We start from the raw sequence: 23,068 nt of genomic DNA, 5'->3' as shown, positions 1-23,068 counted from the left end.
TATTTACTGTTAGATCAAGATCCCACTCAACAGATGGCCATTACTTTAGACACTATACTTGATAAAGCTATTGAGATGCATTGGATCACTCAGACAACTAAAAACTACTTGACAGTCACTAACCCCAAGAGACCTGGACTATACATGTTACCTAAAATCCATAAAAATTTACAAAATCCACCTCTAAGACCGATCGTTACAGGGTGTGGGCCGATCTTTGAACCTATAGGACAATACATAGACCATTTTTTGCAGCCTTTTGTTCAGAACGGGTTATCTTATGTGAAAGACACCACGCATTTTCTACAAAAACTCCGGACGGTTACTCTTGATAAAGAGATTCTTCTATGTACCTTGGATGTAAAAACACTGTATACTTCCATCCCCCATGGGGGTGGCATGGAAGCAGTTGAATGGGCCTTACTTAAACAATCTACAATAGGAGCAGATAAGGTATTCGTTCTTGAGATGTTACATTTCTGTCCTCATCATAGTTATTTTGAATGGGACAATAAATATTATTTGCAATTAAAAGGTACTTCGATGGGTATTGCTGGGGCCCCAGCATATGCTAATACCTATATGGCCATGTTTGAGGACAGGTTCATCATTTCTGACAAAGAATGGACAGACAATCTGTTATTATATTGCAGATACATTGATGATATTTTCCTTATTTGGGGGAATAACAGGCAATTTTTAGAAACTAAAATCGCACAACTGAATCAGTATGATGAACATATGGAACTCACGAGTACGAGTGATAAGAAATCATTACCATATTTGAATGTTTTGGTAACGGTTGGTGAAAAAAAGCATACTTACTGAAGTATACCACAAACCCACTGACAAAAACAATGCACTACTATTTAATAGTTTTCATTCGCAGAATCTCATCCATAATCTTCCATACTCTCAGCTGCTCAGAGCTAAGAGGATTTGTTCAGAAGAGAGTTCACTTAAAAAAAAATTCAACATTCTCAAAGAGAGATATTTGTCTAAGGGTTATCCCGAAAATATTCTAAAAGAAGCCATTTCTAAGATGACAACTAAATCCCGGGACACGCTTCAAGAAGTTCAACATAAAAAAATACCGAACAGACAAGTTTTCGTTTTAACATTTTCTACCTGCTCGAGTCAATTAAAAAGGATCATAAATAAAAGATGGGAAATAATTGAACATGAAAGCGACTTTAAAGATCTATTTGTGAATAAACCTATCTTTGCATATAGGAGATCTAGAAACTTGAAAGAAATGCTCAAATACCAGCCTACAGCATTTACACAAGAGCCTAAAGGAATGAGACGGTGTCAAAATTGCATACATTGTAATAATGTTATATGTGGAAATACCTTACAACATCCTCATACCGGAGAAACTATGAAAGTCAGATTCAATGCAGACTGTAATTCAGAAAATCTAATTTACGGTATTAAATGTCCATGTGGATCATTATACATAGGGAAAACGGAACGCAAAATAAAAACACGTATTTCAGAACACAAAAGTACTATTCGTAACAAAAACATTAAAAGTAGTTTATCAGTACACTGGATGAAATTTCGTCATACAATAGCTCAATTAAAGTTTCAGGAAATAGAAATGATCGAGCCCACACCAGGTAGAGATCTCACAAAAACTCTACTCCAAAGAGAGATATTTTGGATCAAAAGACTAGAAACTCAGGATCCCAAAGGGATCAATGATAAAGTAGATTTAGGCTGTTTTTTGTCATGTACTATATGTTAAGGTAGTAAGGCGTTTAACTAATTCAGAGATGTGTGTTCACTAAAAGCAGCACTGATTTTCAGTTTCATTGATTGGCATTATGTTATCATAGAATGGAGCATTGTGTACAACATCATTCGCTTTTACAAGTCTTCAAATTCTTTGATTTAATTTTTCATTTGATTGCTCTTGGTATCTAGCACAAGCATTTTTATTTGTTTATTTACTTTTTCACGTCACTTACCAACTTTATAGTCACCATTATCCAGCACATAAGCGATTCATTATTGTGGTTTTTGTGGAAAAGGAAATTTTTTTGCATCTGCTATATCAGATAAATTTGTAGGTCACGGTTATTTCAGCTTATATGTTTATCTTGCAACTTTGTATTAGCCCGTTCTAATATGGCCCCTGTAAGCGTCAATGTTGGTAACTCTCCTTTTTCATATACTGCGTCTTCGTTTTTACGCTAAAGGCATCCCTTTTAGTAAATCCTTATTTTTAGAAAAACCTACAGGTTCAGTATCAGGTTATTAGTATTTTTGAAAGAATAAGTATATTATATCCGCGTATTGTACCATTCCAAAATGGCGCCTGTAATCATTTGCAGTAGTCCCTTTTTTGTTTACACTCCGCGTTCAAGGTCTTAAGACGCACGTTCGGCGTACTGTGGATTACTGTCAGGATCCCCTTTGCCCGCTTTAATATTCCTCACAGGCAGTATCCTCGTTGGAGAAAATCGAACCCAGGTTGGAGAGCCATTTTGCGCGTCATTCTGCATGAACTGAAGCGTTCAGTAAAAGCTGACTGATTCCCGACCGCCCTCACTTCCTTGTTGAGGTTGCGGTCTAGTGTTTTGTTGAAGAGTCTTTCTGAAGTGTTTATCGCGCATGCGCGAGAATCGCGCTGTGCACTTCAACAGAAAATAAATCCTGTCAGGAGTGTTTTCTTACGCTCCGTGATTTACCTGAGGAGAATCTTGTTCTAGTCTGTTGGCCTCACTTCTGTATTGAGGGAAGTTTTAGAAGGCTATTACTTGTTACCATTCCTAGAACGTGTATTAAACCAAGTACGAATTTCTTTAGCAGGAGTGAATTCATCGGCGCGACAGTGTCGGAGCATTGGCTGCAGACCGTCACAGAGTATGGTGAAGAAGATAAAACCGTAAGCGCTTTTAGGCTCTCGAGGAAGCTGCTTCTGTGAAGAGAAGCGCTTTTGAAACTCAAGTAAGCGAATGTTGAGCAGTGAATTTGTGCGAGAGAAGTTTGGTGATTTCTCCTATTGAACTTTGGCAGTTTGAAGTTTTGTCTTGAATCTACACATAAGTAATAAGGAGAATTAATTGCAGACACAGAGAGACTTCTAGTCACGGCACAGGAGTGTCAAGCAGAGAATCTCTTGAAGAGACATTTGCGCAATTCAATTAAAAAATAAGAATTGTTCACAAGGACCAGAAAAAGCAACGACATGGGAAGAATACTCGAGAAAGACTCTAAGAACTATTTACATAATTACATACTAAGAACCAAGCTTATTGTAAATAGGAATAAGGCTAAAAGATCACACACAGGTCTTTCCGGGGGTTCTTCCGATCAATTAGGTTAAACAATAGATATAGGCAAAACATTCAGGAGAGGAGCAATTCCATAATAAGATGCAGGTAATGGCCATATAAAAAAGAGATTATAGAAGTTAATGCTGAAATGTAAATAGGATATGTGAATGTTTAACTTCTTTTACAGGTATCTTCTCTTCTGCTCCCGAAAAGCATAGGAGAGCAACCAATACGAGAGGAAACAGTGTCTGGAAAGCAGTCTCTCTTGTTTTGTCTTCCACTTCTCCTTTGCCCCCGAGCTGAAGTTAGAGGCAGCAGCTTATTTCTGTCTCTGGCATCGGTTGCAGGGATCTGGGGCCAGTCATCTGCTTCTGAGGGGATCGCCTTCTAAGTAAAGAGTGTCTGACAGATTGAAGTGCCCTCCTCTTCATTGAGGATTATAGATCCCCTCCCGGGCAGAATGACGGAAAGTTTTGATTTAACGTCTTTGACTACAATTTTGAGCAATATGCAGGAACAATTAAATACTGCGTTAATAGAGAACAAATCCTTGAGGGAGGAAGTCAGGAGGTCTAGTCAAGAGTCCATCCAAACAAGACAAAAATTAGATGAGTTGGTAGCATCGGGGTCAGTTTTTAAAGGATCTCAACCATTGTCTAGTAATTCATCTGCAGCAGATATTTCCACTCAAGTTATTCATGCTATTTCGCCAATTATTTCTTTGGCGCCTCCAGAAAGGTTAGGTGGAGATCCTCAAAGAGCACAAATATTTTTAACACAGTGTTCCTTACACTTTTTGTGTCGTCCTGTGATTTTTGCTGAGGATCAATCGAAAGTTGCATTTATTCTGTCGTATCTGAATGGTGATGCAGCAGCCTGGTCAATGTCTTTGGTCACCAAAAATGATCCAGTTTTGTACAATTTTGAGAACTTCAAGATTGATTTTTTAAGAATATTTGATAGACGATCTGCTTCTCAAGCAACGGACAATGACTTACTAGAGCTCAAGCAAGGAACTAGAGATCTAGTAGGATATCTAGCTCAATGTAACAAATTATTTGTGGAAACAAATTGGCCGGAGGAAAAAAGAGCTGCCATTTTTTATCGAGGATTAAAGGACGAGCTTAAAGATGCTTTGGCTCAAATTCCTCGTAGACCCACAGAAGTTTCAGAGTTGATTGATTTGGTGCTACAAATAGACCACAGATGAAGTGAACGTCGTAATGAGAGGAGAAAAGATTTTCGTCCTCTGCCTCCTCGTTTTGATAGGGTAAAATCTGAAGGTCATAAAACCACAGAGAGTGTATCTACAGAAGAGCCAATGCAAATTGGTTCAGTCCGAGGCCCATTGACAAAAGAGGAAAAAGAGCGTAGAAGAAATGCCCAGTTATGTTTATATTGTGGATCAGCCGGGCATTTTGAAGCCAAAATCCTCTCAACAGGGAAAAGGTCGGCTTCACCCGTAGAAGGAGTTGCTCGGATGGAAGCAATTGTCAAGACAACTCCAGAGACCCAACAGATAGTAAACACCTTGCAATCTGCTGCACCTCATTTAGTGGTCTCCTTCACAGTAAGATTTTGTGATATTGAAATAAGGAAGGTCTCCGTGATGATAGATTCTGGGGCCACTGGAAACTTCTGTGATATCAAATATGCGCAGCAGATTGGAATAAAATTCGTCAAAAAGCAGTTCTTGGAGGCAGTGCGGGCGGTGGACGGAACTAATCTGTCTTCTGGGCCTATCACTCATGAGACTGAGTGGCTACAGTTAACGGGATTAAAGGGCCACACAGAACAAATTACATTCAATCTAATTGATGCCCCCCAGTTCCAGTTAATTTTGGGGCTCCCTTGGTTAACTGAACATAATCCACGTATAGATTGGAGTAGGAGAACGGTCGTCATGGATTCCCCTTTTTGTGTTGAGAATTGATTTAAGGAAAGAACTGAATCAACTCAAGGTTCTCCGGTTCGAAATTTGGTACTCCATCATCCTGTTCAGATTTGTGCGGTAGAAACCAAGGAAATTCCATCGGAATATCAGGATTTATCTTCAGTATTTGACAAAAAAGAAGCTGAAAGACTCCCACCTCATCGCCCTTACGACTGTAAAATAGAAATAGAGTTGGGAGCGGTTCTTCCTTGTAGTAGAATATATGCTCTCACAGAAAAAGAGAATCAATTTTTAAAGGCCTATCTAGATCAGTATTTAGAGAATGGATTCATCCGTCCGTCCCAGTCTCCAGTTTCATCCCCCTTATTTTTCATTCCTAAGAAGGATGGTGATCTGCCTGCTTGCATAGACTATTGGGCACTAAATCAAGTAACAGTCAAGAATCGTTATCCACTTCCCTTGATATCTGTGCTGATAGATCAAGTCAAAGATGCCAAAGTGTATACCAAGTTGGATTTGCGTGGAGCATATCATTTGATCCGAGTGGCTCCTGGAGATGAGTGGAAGACAGCGTTTCGAACTCGTTATGGTTTATTTGAGTATCAAGTAATGCCATATGGGTTGTGCAATGCTCCAGCTGCCTTCCAGCATTTTGTGAATGATGTTCTAGGAGAATTTTTGGATAGAGTGGCAGTTGTCTACATAGACGACATTTGGATTTTTTCAAAAAACATAAGTGAACATGTGCAGCATGTGAGAGCCATTCTCATGAAGTTGCTCGAGAATCATCTTTACGTCAAGTTGGAAATATGTGCATTTCATGTTGAAAGAGTTGAGTTTTTGGGATTTGTGCTTTCTCCTGAAGGAGTCAGTATGGATACTACTAAAGTGAAGGCTGTGCAAGATTGGTCGTCTCCCACAAATATGAAAGAGATTCAAAGTTTTCTTGGGTTTTCAAACTTCTATAGGAGATTCATTCCAGATTTCTCTCACAAGGTGACACCCATTACTTGTCTTTTAAAGAAGGGAGTGAAGTTCTTTTGGAGTTCTGAGGCTGAAGAAGCTTTTCGATTTTTGAAGGATTCCTTAACTCGGGCTCCAGTCCTTTTGCACCCAAGATCTGAAGATCCATTCTATGTCGAAGCTGATGCCTCAGATGTTGCAATTGGAGGAATTCTATCACAACGTCATCCGAACACTGGCCAGTTGCATCCGGTGGCTTATTATTCCAGGAAATTGACCCCACCAGAGTGTAATTATCCAATTGCAGATAAAGAGTTGTTAGCTGTCAAATGTGCATTTTTGGAATGGCGACATTATTTGTTGGGGGCCAAACACAAAGTCACAGTGTTTACAGACCATCGAAATTTGCAGTTTCTCAAGTCTGCTCGCACGTTAACAGCCAGACAATTACGTTGGTCATTGTTTTTTGCCAATTTTAATTTTGTCATCACTTTTCACACAGGAGCAAGTAACGCTAGAGCAGATGCACTCTCCAGAATCAATTCAAACTCCCAAGAAAGAGTTCAAGAGTTCCAGCCTATCATACCAGAGGATAAGATAATATCTGTAGCAAGCTATTCAGACTTTTCAGCTGAAATACAAGAGGCAATGACCAGACAAGAGATTATTCAATGGGCTCAAGAAGAGAAGGACAGAGAAATCAAGAAAGGTCTACCTTATTTAGGCAATCGTCTATTTCTCCCCACAAAGACACTTCAAGAAAAGGCTTTGTAAATTTGCCATGATGATTTGCTTGCAGGTCACAAAGTAATTCGCAAAACCACAGAATTAGTGGAAAGAAATTTTTGGTGGCCGAGAATGAGACCTCAGATACGGCAGTTCGTCTCCACTTGTGAGAGATGCCTTAGGGGAAAATCAGTCCGAATGGCCCCACAAGGGTTATTAATGCCAATGCCCACTCCACCGTATTCTTGGCATACAGTTTCCATGGATCTGATTGTTGATCTTCCCCCAAGTCAAGGATTTAATACCATTCTAGTAATGGTAGATGTTTTTTCCAAGATGGCCCATTTTGTTCCACTCAAAAGAATTCCAAAAGCTCCTCAATTGGCTCAGCTGTTTTCTCAGCACATTGTAAGGTTACATGGAATTCCAAAAGTTTTGGTTTCAGACCGTGGCTCCCAATTTATCGCACACTTTTGGAGAGCTTTCACAAAAAAGTTAGGGATAGCTTCTCGTTATTCCACTAGTTTTCATCCTGAGACAGATGGCCAGACAGAGAGGGTCAACCAAGAATTAGAGCAGTATCTTCAGCTATATTTACTAGATCAAAAGGCAGAGTGGTCAGAGTTAGTGTGGGCAGCAGAGTTCGCCTATAATAATGCTGAACATTCCTCCACGGGTAATTCCCCTTTCTATTTAAACTATGGTAGGCTCCCAAGTTTGATTTTAGAGAAAGAGGAGAGTCCAGTCCCTGCAGTAGAAGAATATGTAAAAGAAGTACAGAAGTCCTTAATACAAGTTAAAAAGAATTTAACTAAGGCAAAAACCTCATACAAGATTCAAGCTGATAAAAAGAGAAGGGTTGGTTCAGTTTTTTTCCCAGGGGACAAGGTATGGCTTTCTACCAAAAATCTCAGATTAAAAGAGAGTAGAAAATGTCAGCCTCGCTTTATTGGTCCCTTTCTGGTAGACAAGGTGTTAAACCCAGTGACAGTTAAGATTCATTTGCCACCTTACTTAAAAGTGCATCCTACATTCCATGTTTCTTTACTAAAAAAGAGTCCATCTAATTTAAGAACTCAAGCACCACCAAAACCAGTTTTAATTGATGCTACTGAAGAATTTGAGGTACACAAGATCTTAGATTCAACCTATAGAAAAGGTAGATTGTATTATATGATTGATTGGAAGAACTTTGGTCCTGAAGAGAGATCATGGGAACCGTACACTAACGTTCATGCTCCAAGACTCATTCGAGAATTCCACAAAGCTAACCCAACGAAACCATGGTTGGTGAAACGTTTTTTGGTGGGGGGTACTGTCAGGATCCCCTTTGCCCGCTTTATTATTCCTCACAGGCAGTATCCTCGTTGGAGAAAACGAACCCAGGTTGGAGAGCCGTTTTGCGCGTCATTCTGCGTGAACTGAAGCGTTCAGTAAAAGCTGACTGATTCCCGACCGCCCTCACTTCCTTGTTGAGGTTGCGGTCTAGTGTTTTGTTGAAGAGTCTTTCTGAAGTGTTTATCGTGCATGCGCGAGAATCGCGCTGCGCACTTCAACAGAAAAGAAATCCTGTCAGGAGTGTTTTCTTACGCTCCGTGATTTACCTGAGGAGAATCTTGTTCTAGTCTGTTGGCCTCACTTCTGTATTGAGGAAAGTTTTAGAAGGCTATTACTTGTTACCATTCCTAGAACGTGTATTAAACCAAGTACGAATTTCTTTAGCAGGAGTGAATTCATCGGTGCGACAGTGTCGGATCATTGGCTGCAGACCGTCACAGAGTATGGTGAAGAAGATAAAACCGAGGGAGCTGCTTCTGTGAAGAGAAGCGCTTTTGAAACTAAAGTAAGCGAATTTTGAGCAGTGAATTTGTGCAAGAGAAGTTTGGTGTTTTCTCCTATTGAACTTTGGCAGTTTGAAGTTTTGTCTTGAATCTACACATAAGTAATAAGGAGAATTAATTGCAGACACAGAGAGACTTCTAGTCACGGCACAGGAGTGTCAAGCAGAGAATCTCTTGAAGAGACATTTGCGCAATTCAATTAAATTAAATAAGAATTGTTCACAAGGGCCAGAAAAAGCAACGACATAGGAAGAATACTCGAGAAGGACTCTAAGAACTATTTACATAATTACAGACTAAGAACCAAGCTTATTGTAAATAGGAATAAGGCTAAAAGATCACACACGGGTCTTTCCGGGGGTTCTTCCGATCAATTAGGTGAAACAATAGATAGAGGCAAAACATTCAGGAGAGGAGCAATTCCATAATAAGATGCAGGTAATGGCCATATAAAAAAGAGATTATAGAAGTTAATGCTGAAATGTAAATAGGATATGTGAATGTTTAACTTCTTTTACAGGTATCTTGTCTTCTGCTCCCAAGAAGGATAGGAGAGCAACCAATACGAGAGGAACCAGTGTCTGGAAAGCAGTCTCTCTTGTTTTGTCTTCCACTTCCCCTTTGCCGCCGAGCTGAAGTTAGAAGCAGCAGCTTATTTCTGTCTCTGGCATCGGTTAGAGGGATCTGGGGCCAGTCATCTGCTTCTGAGGGGATCGCCTTCTAAGTAAAGAGTGTCTGACAATTAAACATTTTCAAAACAGTACCAGGACGAAATTGTACCAGATCGGGTTGAGCTGCGACGGACTACACCAGCAGGAGCATTTTTTGAAGATAAAAATTAGTTAGGTTTCGGATTTATAGCCTTGTATTAGGTTTAGCGTTGAGGTAGTTCATGGCGTTTTTTTCGTTCATTTCAGGTTTCAAAATTGATGCGTTTGTGCTATGCGTATTTAGTGTGTTACTTGGTTTTTTCTGAGTAGTGTGAAGTATTTATCGAGATCACAGTCACAGGGTGTTAGCGAGACAATGGTGTCGGTCTATCTATCACTATCATTATGATCACGAATGGCTTCTTGCTTTCATTTTTTCATTTGAAAAAACTGTTTAGCAATCTGTTTTTCTGAAAAAAGAAATGCTGTGCTGCCCCATATCAACTGTTGGCTTATTCATAAGTAAGAATTGAATTGTAATCTTTATTGTTCCCCTGCGCATTATATGTAAAACAACATATTAAAATACTTTATTTTGTTTATATAATTTACAGACTGTAGCCCCTGAGGAAGGGCCGATGGGGCCCGAAATGCATTGGGCATGTTATTAGAAGTGCAGTGCAAGCAATGGATTTCATGGACATTAATGTACAGATGTAAAGATATTGTGCTTCAAGAAAAAGCATCTATGTTCATAACGGAATAAAATCCACAAAAGGAAGCGATCATCAAACACTGTTTGTGTTGTATGAAGTTTTACGTTTTGAATGTTTTGTCTTATAATTGTGTCATTGAGTAATGTATTCAGATTATGATTTAAATATGATATAGCAACAGCTAGAAGGATACAGTTCGCAGAGGTCAAGTTGAATTACTTGGTATTGTACCAGTGAGGGCCGACTGCCGTGTCACGGGGGAGGTGCCTGGCAATCTTGGAGTAAGGGACAGGAGGTGTGCCCCCGGGCCCCCACGTTGCGGAGTCAATAGGTCTGCAGGGGTTCCAGGCTGGATACAGGAAGGCTATTGCTGCAGGAAGCAAGAGTCAGCCACTCCGCTACAGCAGTCCCTGCTCCGGACTCCTAACATCTGGTCCAGTTGCTCCAGGTCACATCAGCATTCACACAAGGGCTAGCAGTGTGCAGGCAGAGGTAGTGGCATATGCGGGGGAAGGGAGGGCAAGAGGAAATATTCAGCGGGCAAGCTCCGACTTGGCCAGATGGCTGCCAGCCCAGGCTCACCAGCGGTCCCTGTCACTACGGGGCCTCCGGGGGGAACACGACCCGGACTTATCTGGTTCCATATGTGCTGCCCTCTGGTACAGCTTTCTGCCGTGCCCCCATGCCACTTCTCTCACAAGCGTGGCTTCTGTCTGTGGGCCCTGCCTCTTCCCCGCAGCAGCCGAGGCCCAATGGCGCCTCCCCCACAGTGCAGGCTCCCTCAAACGCATCTCCTCCAGCTGCAATGGTCCTGGCCCAGGCATCTGAAGGATCCCTTGGTTTTATGCAGCAAATTTCGCCCCCAGGCCAGCGCACCTCAGGAGTGGCTGCACCTCGAGAGCCCTCACCGTTTGGCTGCAGAGGAGTCAGGTGAGGCCGCGGTCGGGTTCCAACTGCACTGTGGCAAGTCCGGATAATATCAGCGCTGTTTACACCACTCTCCCCCACCTGCGAGGCAGTCCAAAGTGAGGCAGTATCTAGGTCAGGCAGCTATCTAGCAGGGATGGTGGATCAGTGGTTAGTATATGTCCAAGATTGTGGGGAAGCCGGCAGAGCTTCAGTGCTAAGCGGCCAATGTGGTTGGCTGCTTGGCCACTCCCCATGAGTCCTTAATCTTCATTGTTCTTAGTTCCTTATTTGGAAATAGGAAGTGGATCTAAAAGGTATACCTACATAATACACCTAGATGGTGTGAAAATTGTGCAAGTGTTTTTTGAACCAGAAAGATGACATGTTTTTAGTCAGAAGGGAATTTAGCATTTTCTTTGAGGATAGGATTGTGAGTGTGTGGACTAACATTTTGTATTCCTCAAAATAATGTAGTAAATGGTATAGTTGTATTTTATTACACTTTTCTGTCTTCCATGGGTGTTTATATACTGTATAAGATATGATTATCAATTAGTTCTGAGTGTTATATTTTGTGTTTTGCAGCAGTGTCTGTTTCTGTCTTCGAACGTTTCCTACAAAGGGGGCTTATTAAAAGATGAATGTGAATTGGTTTGGGATTCTCTGTCCCACTGATCCCGGGTGGCCCTCAGTAATTCCTGGGGTAGAGGAAAAACAGCATTACAAATTGATCCCTGAGGATACCCTGGGAAATGAGGAAATACTGGAGGAATCAGGAAAAGTTGCAGTAATTCCCTATTTTCCCCAAAGGTTTACCCTGACGTCTCATATGCTTTCAGCAGATGAAGTGTCCAAGTGAAATCCAACAGCTCTCTGGTGTTCTCACAGAGCTCATAATTCCAACGGGGCTGGTAATTTCGGTTACTGCCCACAATAGAATTACGGGGCACTTGGAAGGTGCCCTGAGAGATTGAGTAGCAAAGACAATATAAAGTCACATATTGTAAATATGTACAGCCTAAGGGATATATGTACATTGTATAGCATACAGTAAGCTTTTGCATTGGAGATTTGGGTTTGTGTGCATCGTCAGACACATGGAGCAACAAAAGATCCAACCTAAATATCACAAATTATTTTAAAAGTTGTTCCATTCTTTACAGATCAGTTATGGGGCATTATATCCTTCTGAGAGCAAAAGTCATCTAATTTCGTCTTTGTTCCAGATGGCACCAAGTACTCTAATGGGAATTTATTCAGTGACTAGACTTCTTCATTTCTTTAAATGGACTTGGGTGGGTGTTTTAGCAATGGATAATTATGGTATTTCCCAAGGCAGCGTGATTTTAAAAAAGGAGATACAGAAGACTGGTGGATGCATTGACTTCTTCGAAAAAGTGTCTGTTCAGCAGTCTAAAGAAAGGATTGAGAGCCTTGCTGATTTAATAGGAAAATCAAAGGCCAAAGTTGTTGTGATCCACAGTCATGTGAGTGCAATGGTACGTTTACTAGAGACACTTGCGAAAAGGAAAGTTCAAGGGAAAGTGTGGTTGGGGTTGCCTGGCTTCTTTATCACGCCAAATCTTTTCACTGTGGACACCTGGCTTTGGCTGAATGGCACCATAGCTTCTGCCTTTTATGTTGTTGACATGCCTGAGTTCAAGGACTTTGTGTACAATATACACCCAGAGAGGTTTCAAAGTGACATCTTCATTAAACCATTCTGGGAGAAGGTGTTTGGCTGTCTGTGGCAAGACAACAACACCACCTTGGCTCAAGGGATTGTAAAAGATGATGACATAAAAGTCTGCACAGGAAAAGAACAGGTGGTTGATCTGGACCCAATCCTGTTTGATCTGGATAATCTTAGGTATACTTATAATGTATACCTGGCTGTCTATGCATTTGCACATGCCTTGCATGATTTGCTTAACTATTGGAACAAGACAATTCCTGATGGGAACCATTACCGACGTGTCAAAGATATTCAGCCACATCAGGTATGCAGCTGAGCAGCTTGTTCACTTTAACTATCTGTCTATAAAGTTATTGAACATTTAATATTTCAGTGCTGACCTTCAAGAAGTGTAAAACACTTGGACATTGGAGCTTTTAATAATGTATGAACAAGTCTATTTCTAGTACCACTCTACTTTCTCTCTCTATTTTCTGAACCTTATCTCTGCTTCCATACCTTCCATTTCCTTATTTTATCTGCGTCTACCAATTTTACCAGCTATCTCTCTGCTTCTCTTGCATCAGAAAAACATTTTGTTTTTATAGTGTGGTTTCTGGCTCCTCTCCTTTTTCCACATATTGTTAGCACATTTGTTTGTTGTTTTCTCTTCAGATTATTCACTGCAAAGTGTGTGATGTGTCATTCTCCCATGTCCTACCTTTTAAGAGACTCAGCAGGAGCACCCCTTCAGGTGATGAAATAGGCTGCAGAGCAATCAGTTGGTGTACAGATAAGGATAAATAAATAATGATATACACTGGGGAAAAGCTGACACAAAAAGGATACACAAGAGGAGCAGGACAGAGAATGCAAGACCGCTCCAATATGTACAAACAGGGAAAGCAACCAATAACTGGATGAAAGCATGGTTTATCATTGATGGTGTACACAAGTGTTAACACTTGGCGTGTGCTATATTCTTCCTGCAATAAAAACAAGTTAAAAAAAAAATTTAAACACAAGTGTCAGAACTTCTGAGAGTAATAGGGAAACTCAAGGTAACTGTGCAGATTATTCTTACAGATAGTCACCCTGTGTACCCAAAAGAAAGGGAGATCCAGATGTAATTCTGTATATGGACCCTAAGGCGCAAACAATGATTGTACTTACGTACACTGTCATAATTAAGGCATTTAAGACTACATGCAACACATCACATGACAAACAATGAGGCAGTGATTGCCTCCTGGAATCTAGAAGCCTACCACTTACAAAGGGAGTACATTAATACATGCTGGAGGACAAAATAGTACACTCACCAAACACAAAGGTGCCGATTTAGTTCAAAGAGAAGAATACAATTATTTATCTCCATTTCTCTTTCCACGGTTTAGCATCCAAAGTGTAATGTTATTTATAAACCTATTTTAAACATTCCAATGAAGTCCTCGTTCGGGAGTTGATGTCCTGTCTATATTTTAGAGGGGCTTGCCTAGCAACCATAAGAAATAGTCGGAAATGTGTCGGAGTCAGATTTGTGGACTTAAAAGCAATGTGTGTCATGGGTGTTTACATTTTTGAATGCTGACAGATAATATGGCCTGTAAACATTGCTGCCAATAAATCATTCTTAATATAGCCGCTGCTGGAAAGTCTGGTTCAGAGGATTGTTTGGCAGATCAGTTGTCAGAATAAAGGCTACTCAGCTGAAGGTAATCTATTTGCAAACATGACCTATGCATTCTATATAGAAAATGGAAGGCTACTGTTAGACGGCGACCTCAGAGGAGCCTGGAAAGGGGGTCCTGACTACCCTGAGACCCACCCTCAAAGTATCGTAGCCGGGCACTGGCGGGAGACTCCTCAGGAGGAGAAATCTTGTATCGAGGATCGTACTTCTGGCACCACACGACACAGAAACACCACACCGTGCGTTCTTAGGAACCAATCTTTATCAAACAGGTTAGCACTGCAAATATGTACAAGGAGAGCACGGGCTCAATGAGTCTCGGAAAGGATAGGGGGTAGCGGGACAGTCTCTGGCAAAAGGTTCAAGGCAAGGACGTACCCGGCGCACAGCTCACAATCCTCGAGCTGGGGGGTAGGCTGGTTGTCGTGGGGTCCGGCGGGACCGGTGGAGTCTGTGGAAGCCGCGAGTCACTCAGCGGGCTCAGGTACAAGTTCGGAGGTCTTACGATCTTCAGGGAGCCGCGAGTCACTCAGCAGGGCTCAGGTACAAGTTCGGAGGTCTTACGATCTTCAGGGAGCCGCGAGTCACTCAGCAGGGCTCAGGTACAGTTCGGAGGTCTTACGATCTTCAGGGAGCCGCGAGTCACTCAGCAGGGCTCAGGTGGTCTAAGTTCCAGGAGCCGCGACCGCGTCAGCAGGCTCTCGTTGTTCCAGCGTCGAATCTGCCGGACAGCCCCAGAGCACCCCTTGTTATAGGTCGACCCCTCTTTGATGTTTGGAGTCTGTGCAGGCAGGGGTCTTGTCACCTGGGGGTCGCTTGTCGGGGTTTCCTGCCATTGTCTTGTGATCTTTTCAGGGCCGGGTCGGGGAGGAGGCCCAGACACCCAGCAGGCGTGGAGCCAGCCCTCAGGGAGGCCGGAGGGCCGATCGAAACCCATCGTCCCAGGGGAGTTCAGAGGTGCGATAGAAACTGCTCCTCCCTCTCTCATCCCCTGGAAGCGTGATGTCCTCCAGCCGGAGTGGCGCCTCTAGGCCTGGGTCGCGCTGGGGCCGGGCGGCCATCTTGGTGCATGAAGTGGGCATGCGGACCCGGGGTGGCCGAAGGGAGAGAGGCCATGGACGAGGATGTCCGGGTCAGGTGCGTGTGTTCTGGTGGAAAGGATCGGTTAGGCCGGGGGGATTGGGGCTGCCGGCACCAGGTTAGGTGGTGTGGGGACCAGTAGATGCATGTTACGAGGCCGGGTCCAACCCCCGTCCCCCCCAGCTGAAAGCCGGAGAGAACTGCCCATCATCTTGGGGGGTTCTCTTCGCTGAGGCGGAAGAACCGGGAGAGGCCATCGGCATTGGCGTGGTCAGTCCCAGGGCGGTGTTCCACGGTGAAATCCATCCCCTGGAGGGAGATTGACCACCGCAGTAGCTTGGGGTTTTCTCCCCGCATCTGCATGAGCCATCGCAAGGGCCGATGGTCGGTTTGGACTTTGAAATGGGTGCCGAACAGGTAAGGGCGTAGTTTCTTGAGTGCCCAGACCACGGCAAAGGCTTCGCGCTCAATGGTGCTCCATCGCTGTTCTCTGGGCAACAGCCGCCGGCTGAGGAAGGCGACGGGCTGGTCTAGGCCTTGGTCATTTATCTGGGACAGGACGGCCCCAATGCCATGCTCGGAGGCATCGGTTTGGACTACAAACTCCTTGGAGTAGTCGGGAGCCTGGAGGACGGGGGCCGTGCACATGGCCTTCTTTACGGCATCGAACGCCTCCTGGCAGGCGGTCGTCCACTGAACCTTCTTTGGCTGTTTTTTGGATGTGAGTTCTGTGAGAGGGCCGACAAGGCTGCCATACCCCTTGATGAATCTTCGGTAGTAGCCAGTGAGGCCCAGAAAGGCTCGGACCTCCGTTTGGGTGGTGGGGGGTTCCCAGGCCACGATGGCGTCGATCTTTGGCTGTAGAGGGGCGACCTGGCCACTCCCGACCTGGTGCCCCAGGTAGACTACTGCTCCTTGCCCAATTTGGCACTTGCTGGCTTTTACTGTGAGGCCTGCCTGGCGCAGGGCGGTTAGCACCCTCCGGAGGTGCTGGAGGTGCTCACTCCATTCGGAACTGAAAACGGCGATGTCGTCTAGATAGGCCGCGCTGAACTGTTCCAGCCCGGCCAGGACTCTATTCACCAGGCGCTGGAAGGTGGCCGGGGCATTTTTCATTCCGAAGGGCATTACGCGGAAGCGGTAATGCCCATCTGGGGTGGAGAAGGCGGACCGCTCCTTGGCCCCCTCGGTGAGCGCAATCTGCCAGTATCCGCAGGTGAGGTCGAAGGTGCTGAGGAACCGGGCTGCCCCGAGTCGGTGAATGAGCTCGTCAGCTCGTGGAATGGGGTGGGCATCGGCTCGGGTGACGTCATTGAGCCCCCGGTAGTCCACACAGAACCGGAGCTCGGGGGCGACACCGGGGGCCGCTGCCTTCGGGACCAGGACCACTGGGCTGGCCCAGGGACTGTCAGATGGCTCGATCACCCCCATGGTCAACATCTTTGAGACTTCAGCTTGAATGCAGGACCGGACCCGGTCTGGGACCCGGTATGCTCGGTGTCTCACCGGCGGGCTGTCCCCGGTGTCCACGTCATGGACACACCAGTCGGTGACTCGGGGGATCAGGGAGAAGAGGTCGGCAAATTGTCCTAGTAGCTGGCGGCAGTCCTCTTGTTGCTGGGCAGTGAGAGCTGGGGAGAGGTTCACTCCCTCCACGGAGCCATCCTGCTCCTTGACACACAGGAGGTCCGGGAGGGGATCGGACTCATCTTCGGCCCCGTCATCGGTGGCCAGCAGGAGGCTCAGTTCTGTCCGCACGAAGTGAGGCTTGAGGCGGTTCACGTGAAGGACCCGGAGGGGATCCCGAGGCGACTGGACGTCCACCAAGTATGTGACTTGACTCTTCCGCTCAATCACTTTGTAGGGCCCGATCCACCTGTCCTGGAGGGCGCCTGGCTTCACGGGGGCCATGACCCATACTTGTTGGCCCGGCTGGAACTCGACCAGAGTGGCATTCTGGTCGTACCAGCACTTCATCTCTTCTTGGCTTGTCTCTAGGTTGGCCTCGGCCAGTGCTCGGAACTTCCTGGTCTGGTTCCGGAGGGTCAGGACATAGTGGAACACATCTCGTGGGGTGGTCTGGGGTGCCGCCTCCCACCCTTCCTTAACCAAGCTGAGGGGACCTCGGACGGGGTGTCCATAGAGCAACTCAAACGGGCTGAACCCTAGGGACTTCTGGGGGACCTCTCGGTAAGCGAACAAGAGGCAGGGGAGCAGGACGTCCCACTTACGCCGGAGGGGCTCTTCTAGGCCGGTGATCATCCCTTTCAGAGTCCTGTTCAACCTCTCTACTAGGCCGTTCCCTTGGGGATGGTACGGGGTGGTGAATTTGTAGGACACTCCACATTGTTGCCACAGGGACGTCATGTACTTCGAGATAAAATTAGTGCCGCGATCGCTCACGACCTCGCGGGGAAAACCTACCCGGGAAAAGATCCCCATCAGGGCCCGGCCCACTACGGGGGCCATGACGGTGCGTAGGGGGATCGCCTCAGGGTATCGGGTGGCGTGATCCACCAGGACCAGGATGAAACGGTGACCTTGGGAGGTGGGGGGTCCAGGGGCCCCACGATGTCGATCCCGACTCATTCAAAGGGGGTACTGACGACCGGGAAGGGTTGGAGGGGAGCCTTGCGCTTCCCCCCACTCTTCCCGCTAGCTTGGCATGTGGGACAGGACTTGCAGTGGGCTTCTACAGCTGCTCTCATTCTAGGCCAGTAAAAATGGGTCACGAGACGGCTGTAGGTCTTGTCTTGACCCAAGTGGCCGGCAAGGGGGACGTCGTGGGCTAAGCCCAGGAGGAAGTCTCGGAAGCGGAGGGGTACCACCAGCACCCGTCCGGATCCCAGCTCCACCGACTTCTGCTCACTGTACAAAATGCTATTCTCCCAATAAATTCGGTGCGTTCCAGTTTGGTCGCCTGCGGCTTGGCCCTCGGCCTGGCGCCGTAGTCCGACCAGGGAAGGACAAGTGGCTTGCTCCCGGCAAAACTCCTCCCGGGTGGGCCCGCCCTCGTGGCGCCATTGGGCCAACTCGGGTAGATCGCCTAACTCAGGGACTGGGGCGGTGTCGGACAGTGAGGGCTCGTCGCTGGCGACGGGCCCTTCCGATGGGGGGACGGGAGGACCCTCGGGGGTTACTGCTCTGACTTCTTCGGTCGGGGCGTCTTCGACTTCTCCCAGGGGGGGAAGTCGAGCTGACATGGATCGGGTGGTGGCGCACACCCACTCGGGGAGTCCCATCATTCCTAGGTGGGTCTTGCGCTCGACGTGCTTCCAGGGAGAACTCTCCAGGTCGTTCCCTAAGAGGCAGTCGACCGGCTGGGAGGTTCTTACGGCAACCCTCAGTTTACCTATCACTCCACCCCACTCAAACGGCACCAGAGCTACCTGACACATACTCTCTCTATTATCTGCGGAAATTACTGGGCAAAAGACGTTGGGGAGGATCTGCTCCTCGGGGACTAGGTGCCTGAGGACACCGGTGATGCTGGCCCCGGTGTCCCGCAGGGCCTCTATTTGGTGGTCATTGATCTTGACGAGCTGCCCGTATTTCTTCGTGTTGGAGGGCAGGAGGCTACCAGGGACCATCTCCCTATCTCCCAGGGATACTAGGGCCATGGCTGCGGGTTCCCACTCCCCGGTTTCCTCAACCTCCTCCCCCAGAGCTATGTTTGCTATCTGTCTTGCAGGGGTGGTTTGGGTGGCCATGGGGCATTCTGGGTCATTGGCGTAGTGCCCGGGCTTCTGGCAACGGAAACAAGTGACGGTTACCCTGTGTCCCCGTCTCCCGGGGGGTCCGGTTACTGGTGGGGGGGGCGCTGGGAAAGGTGGAGGTTGGGTCTTTGGGGGACTAGGCTGGGACTCTCTCTGGCCTCCCTGGTTCCCCCCTCCTCTCTGGCGGGGTGGTCCCTGACTGGCTCGGGGGTATTCTCCTACCATGCCCCGGGTGACCCGGGTGTTGGTCCAGCGGTCTGCTTCCACCGCCAGCTTCCTGGGATCGGTGAGTTTGCTGTCAAGCAGATGCTGGCGTAGTTCCACAAAGCAGTTCGCAGCCAGGTGTTCCCACAACAGGAGGTCGGTGAGTTCCTCAAGGGTGGTGACTTTGCTGCCCTTGACCCACCCATCGAAGGCCCGACTAAAAAAGTTTACATATTCCACCCAGGTGGTGCCCGGGATTTTCCTGCAGTCCCGGAATCGCTGACGGTACATCTCGGGGGTGAGACCGTACCTTGTGAGTAGAGCCTCTTTCATGTGGCTGTAGGAGGTCTGCAGAGAGAGGGGTAGGTCGAGCAGGGTGTCTCTTCCTTCGCTCAGAAACCGTCCCCACAACCCTGCCCCCCAGTCCTTCTGCGGGACCCGATGGGAAGTCATGGCGACCTCGTAGGCCCTGAACCATTGTTGAATGTCATCGTTTTTATAATATTCCTTGACCACGTCCTTGGGGATGTGGACCTTCTGCTCCGCTGGGGAGGTCGCCTCTCGGTTTCCCGGGGGCCTCCCTTCCTCACTTCTGGCCTTGAGCTCGATTTCTTTCAAGCTGCGTTCGTGCTCTAGTTGGAGCTTCCTTCCTTCGTGTTCCCGTTGGAGCTTCTTCTCTTCTAGCTCGCCTTGCACGCGCATTTGCTCTACTGCTAGCTTTTTCTCCGCTAACTTTAATTCGCCTTCGATTTTGAGTTTAGCTAACTCGAGTTCGTGATTGCGGCTTCTCTCTCTGTCCGCGAGTTCTTCCGGGGATAGGCCCCCGTCTGGTACGATGCCTCGCACCTGATTGCTGCTGCTTTCGCCTTGGGGGGGTTCGGCCTCGTCGGGGCGCTCCCCCGTGTCTTCCGGGCGGGAGGCCCCTGTATCCACCCAGGCTTTCAGTGCTTTCTGCAAATCTTCCTTGGTGTTGAGACCGGTGGTAGCGATTCTAAGTTCTTTGCAGAATTGCTTTAGTTCTTTGTGTGTGTATTCTTCTAGTTGTTCCACCTGGAACACCCTGTTGGCGTTGGTTTCTGCGGGGATCATGGCGTTTCCTTCTGCCATCTTTGTCGGTAGTGCGTCCGTCGTTCACGGTACGTTCTCTCGGTGATGGGCCCGAATCCCGTCACTTGCCACCAATGTTAGACGGCGACCTCAGAGGAGCCCGGAAAGGGGGTCCTGACTACCCTGAGACCCACCCTCAAAGCCGGGCACTGGCGGGAGACTCCTCAGGAGGAGAAATCTCGTATCGAGGATCGTACTTCTGGCACCACACGACACAGAAACACCACACCGTGCGTTCTTAGGAACCAATCTTTATCAAACAGGTTAGCACTGCAAATATGTACAAGGAGAGCACGGGCTCAATGAGTCTCGGAAAGGATAGGGGGTAGCGGGACAGTCTCTGGCAAAAGGTTCAAGGCAAGGACGTACCCGGCGCACAGCTCACAATCCTCGAGCTGGGGGGTAGGCTGGTTGTCGTGGGGTCCGGCGGGACCGGTGGAGTCTGTGGAAGCCGCGAGTCACTCAGCGGGCTCAGGTACAAGTTCGGAGGTCTTACGATCTTCAGGGAGCCGCGAGTCACTCAGCAGGGCTCAGGTACAAGTTCGGAGGTCTTACGATCTTCAGGGAGCCGCGAGTCACTCAGCAGGGCTCAGGTACAGTTCGGAGGTCTTACGATCTTCAGGGAGCCGCGAGTCACTCAGCAGGGCTCAGGTACAGTTCGGAGGTCTTACAATCTTCAGGGAGCCGCGAGTCACTCAGCAGGGCTCAGGTGGTCTAAGTTCCAGGAGCCGCGACCGCGTCAGCAGGCTCTCGTTGTTCCAGCGTCGAATCTGCCGGACAGCCCCAGAGCACCCCTTGTTATAGGTCGACCCCTCTTTGATGTCCGGAGTCTGTGCAGGCAGGGGTCTTGTCACCTGGGGGTCGCTTGTCGGGGTTTCCTGCCATTGTCTTGTGATCTTTTCAGGGCCGGGTCGGGGAGGAGGACCAGGCACCCAGCAGGCGTGGAGCCATCCCTCAGGGAGGCCGGAGGGCCGATCGAAACCCATCGTCCCAGGGGAGTTCAGAGGTGCGATAGAAACTGCTCCTCCCTCTCTCATCCCCTGGAAGCGTGATGTCCTCCAGCCGGAGTGGCGCCTCTAGGCCAGGGTCGCGCTGGGCGGCCATCTTGGTGCATGAAGTGGGCACGCGGACCCGGGGTGGCCGAAGGGAGAGAGGCCATGGACGAGGATGTCCGGGTCGGGTGCGTGTGTTCTGGTGGAAAGGATCGGTTCGGCCGGGGGGATTGGGGCTGCCGGCACCAGGTTAGGTGGTGTGGGGACCAGTAGAGCCATGTTACGAGGCCGGGTCCAACAGCTACATTTTCCAAACAATCTGTGGAACTGCTCGTTGACTCTGTCCAGGAAAACTATGATGTTCTATTTGGTGCACAGTCCCACTGTACATCTCTGCACATTTGGTATCTGGGACAGTATCCTGCAAAAGATAAATGCCATCTCCACTACCAAATGCCTTGTAACTGTTATTAAAAAGAGGTGGTATGATCTGTGCAAGAAAGTGTGTGAAGATCATAGCAAGGCAAAGCAGCACGTTAAAGGGACAGGTGGCGGGTGTCTTTTAGAGCTTAACCTTAGTAATGTTGAATTAAAAGATTATGGATCCTGCTAGTTTGGAAGGACTAGATGGAATTGATACCACCTTGGAATGTATAGAAAATGAACAGCCAGGTAAGCTTTTTCTCTTCTCCCTTTGGTAAAATAACTTTAGGCCCTAATAAAATGTCCATTATGTGAGCGTAACCTTGCATAGTTTCGGTAATTTACCCATTTTGCTTTTTAGGCAACATTTCTGAAATTAATGTATTATACCACATCGCAAAATTAGGCATCACAAGCAGCAAATATGTAGCAGACAACAATGTGAATGACCAGAACTCTAGTGGCTGCTATTTGTGGTGCTTCTGTTTTTTGCACTATGTATTGCAAGCAAGCAATGCGTCCTCTCATCAAAAATCGAGGCAAGCACACAATTTCTACTATACTCATGGCCCCTGCAATTATGTGACTGTGCGGCCAGAGTTTTTTGCATAGTTGTAGGTTTGCCGCTTTTACCACATAATCAATTATCTGCCGCTTACTTTGCAAATTAGAACAAAAAAAATATATTTTCTAGCTCAAACGGTTCAAAAGTTATTGAAAATGCGACACTCCATTTTGAAACTTAATGAAAGGCCCTTTGCAAAGCTGGACTGGTCACCTTTCTGTTGCTTTTGGGTGTTAAACTGGTATTAATGAGGTGCAACCAATGCCCAGAGAGTGTTACCAAGTTAATCAAGCATTTGCAATGCAATCGGTCTCGCCTTTGGGACCTTATATGTATTTAGCTATGCAGCACATTAGCCTGGGTGCTAAAACATCTACTGTTTTACAACATGGAGGGAAAGTAAGCACCCAGCTGTTTGACACGCCAGGTATGGGAACACATGTAGAGAAATATTGCCTTTCAGAGGGAAATGGAATAGTCTAAAGCTCTATTTTTAATATAAAATCAGGGCCTTCGGTGGTCATAGCACTGAAAATACAAGATTTGAAAAAAATATCATTGTCTACGGGTGCTCGTGGAGGACAATTTCTATGGACTGGAATCTAGAGAATGCTAAAGTGATTCTGGTAT

The 23,068-nt window shown here is 46.8% G+C and overlaps 1 protein-coding gene across 1 annotated transcript in view; it reads left to right on the top strand.

Annotated features, from left to right (window-relative positions):
- Window positions 1-23,068, top strand: part of LOC146806109 (extracellular calcium-sensing receptor-like) — a 161,232-nt gene that overhangs the window by 136,139 nt on the left and 2,025 nt on the right. The window contains exon 3 of the mRNA XM_085623860.1: window positions 12,147-12,983. Coding sequence (XP_085479986.1) covers window positions 12,147-12,983 — 837 coding nt within the window. The remainder of the gene's footprint in view (window positions 1-12,146; window positions 12,984-23,068) is intronic.

This window comes from Triturus cristatus, chromosome 8, assembly GCF_964204655.1.
Source record: "Triturus cristatus chromosome 8, aTriCri1.1, whole genome shotgun sequence".
Classification (NCBI taxonomy): domain Eukaryota; kingdom Metazoa; phylum Chordata; class Amphibia; order Caudata; family Salamandridae; genus Triturus; species Triturus cristatus.
This window is presented reverse-complemented; position numbering and strand designations above follow the sequence as displayed.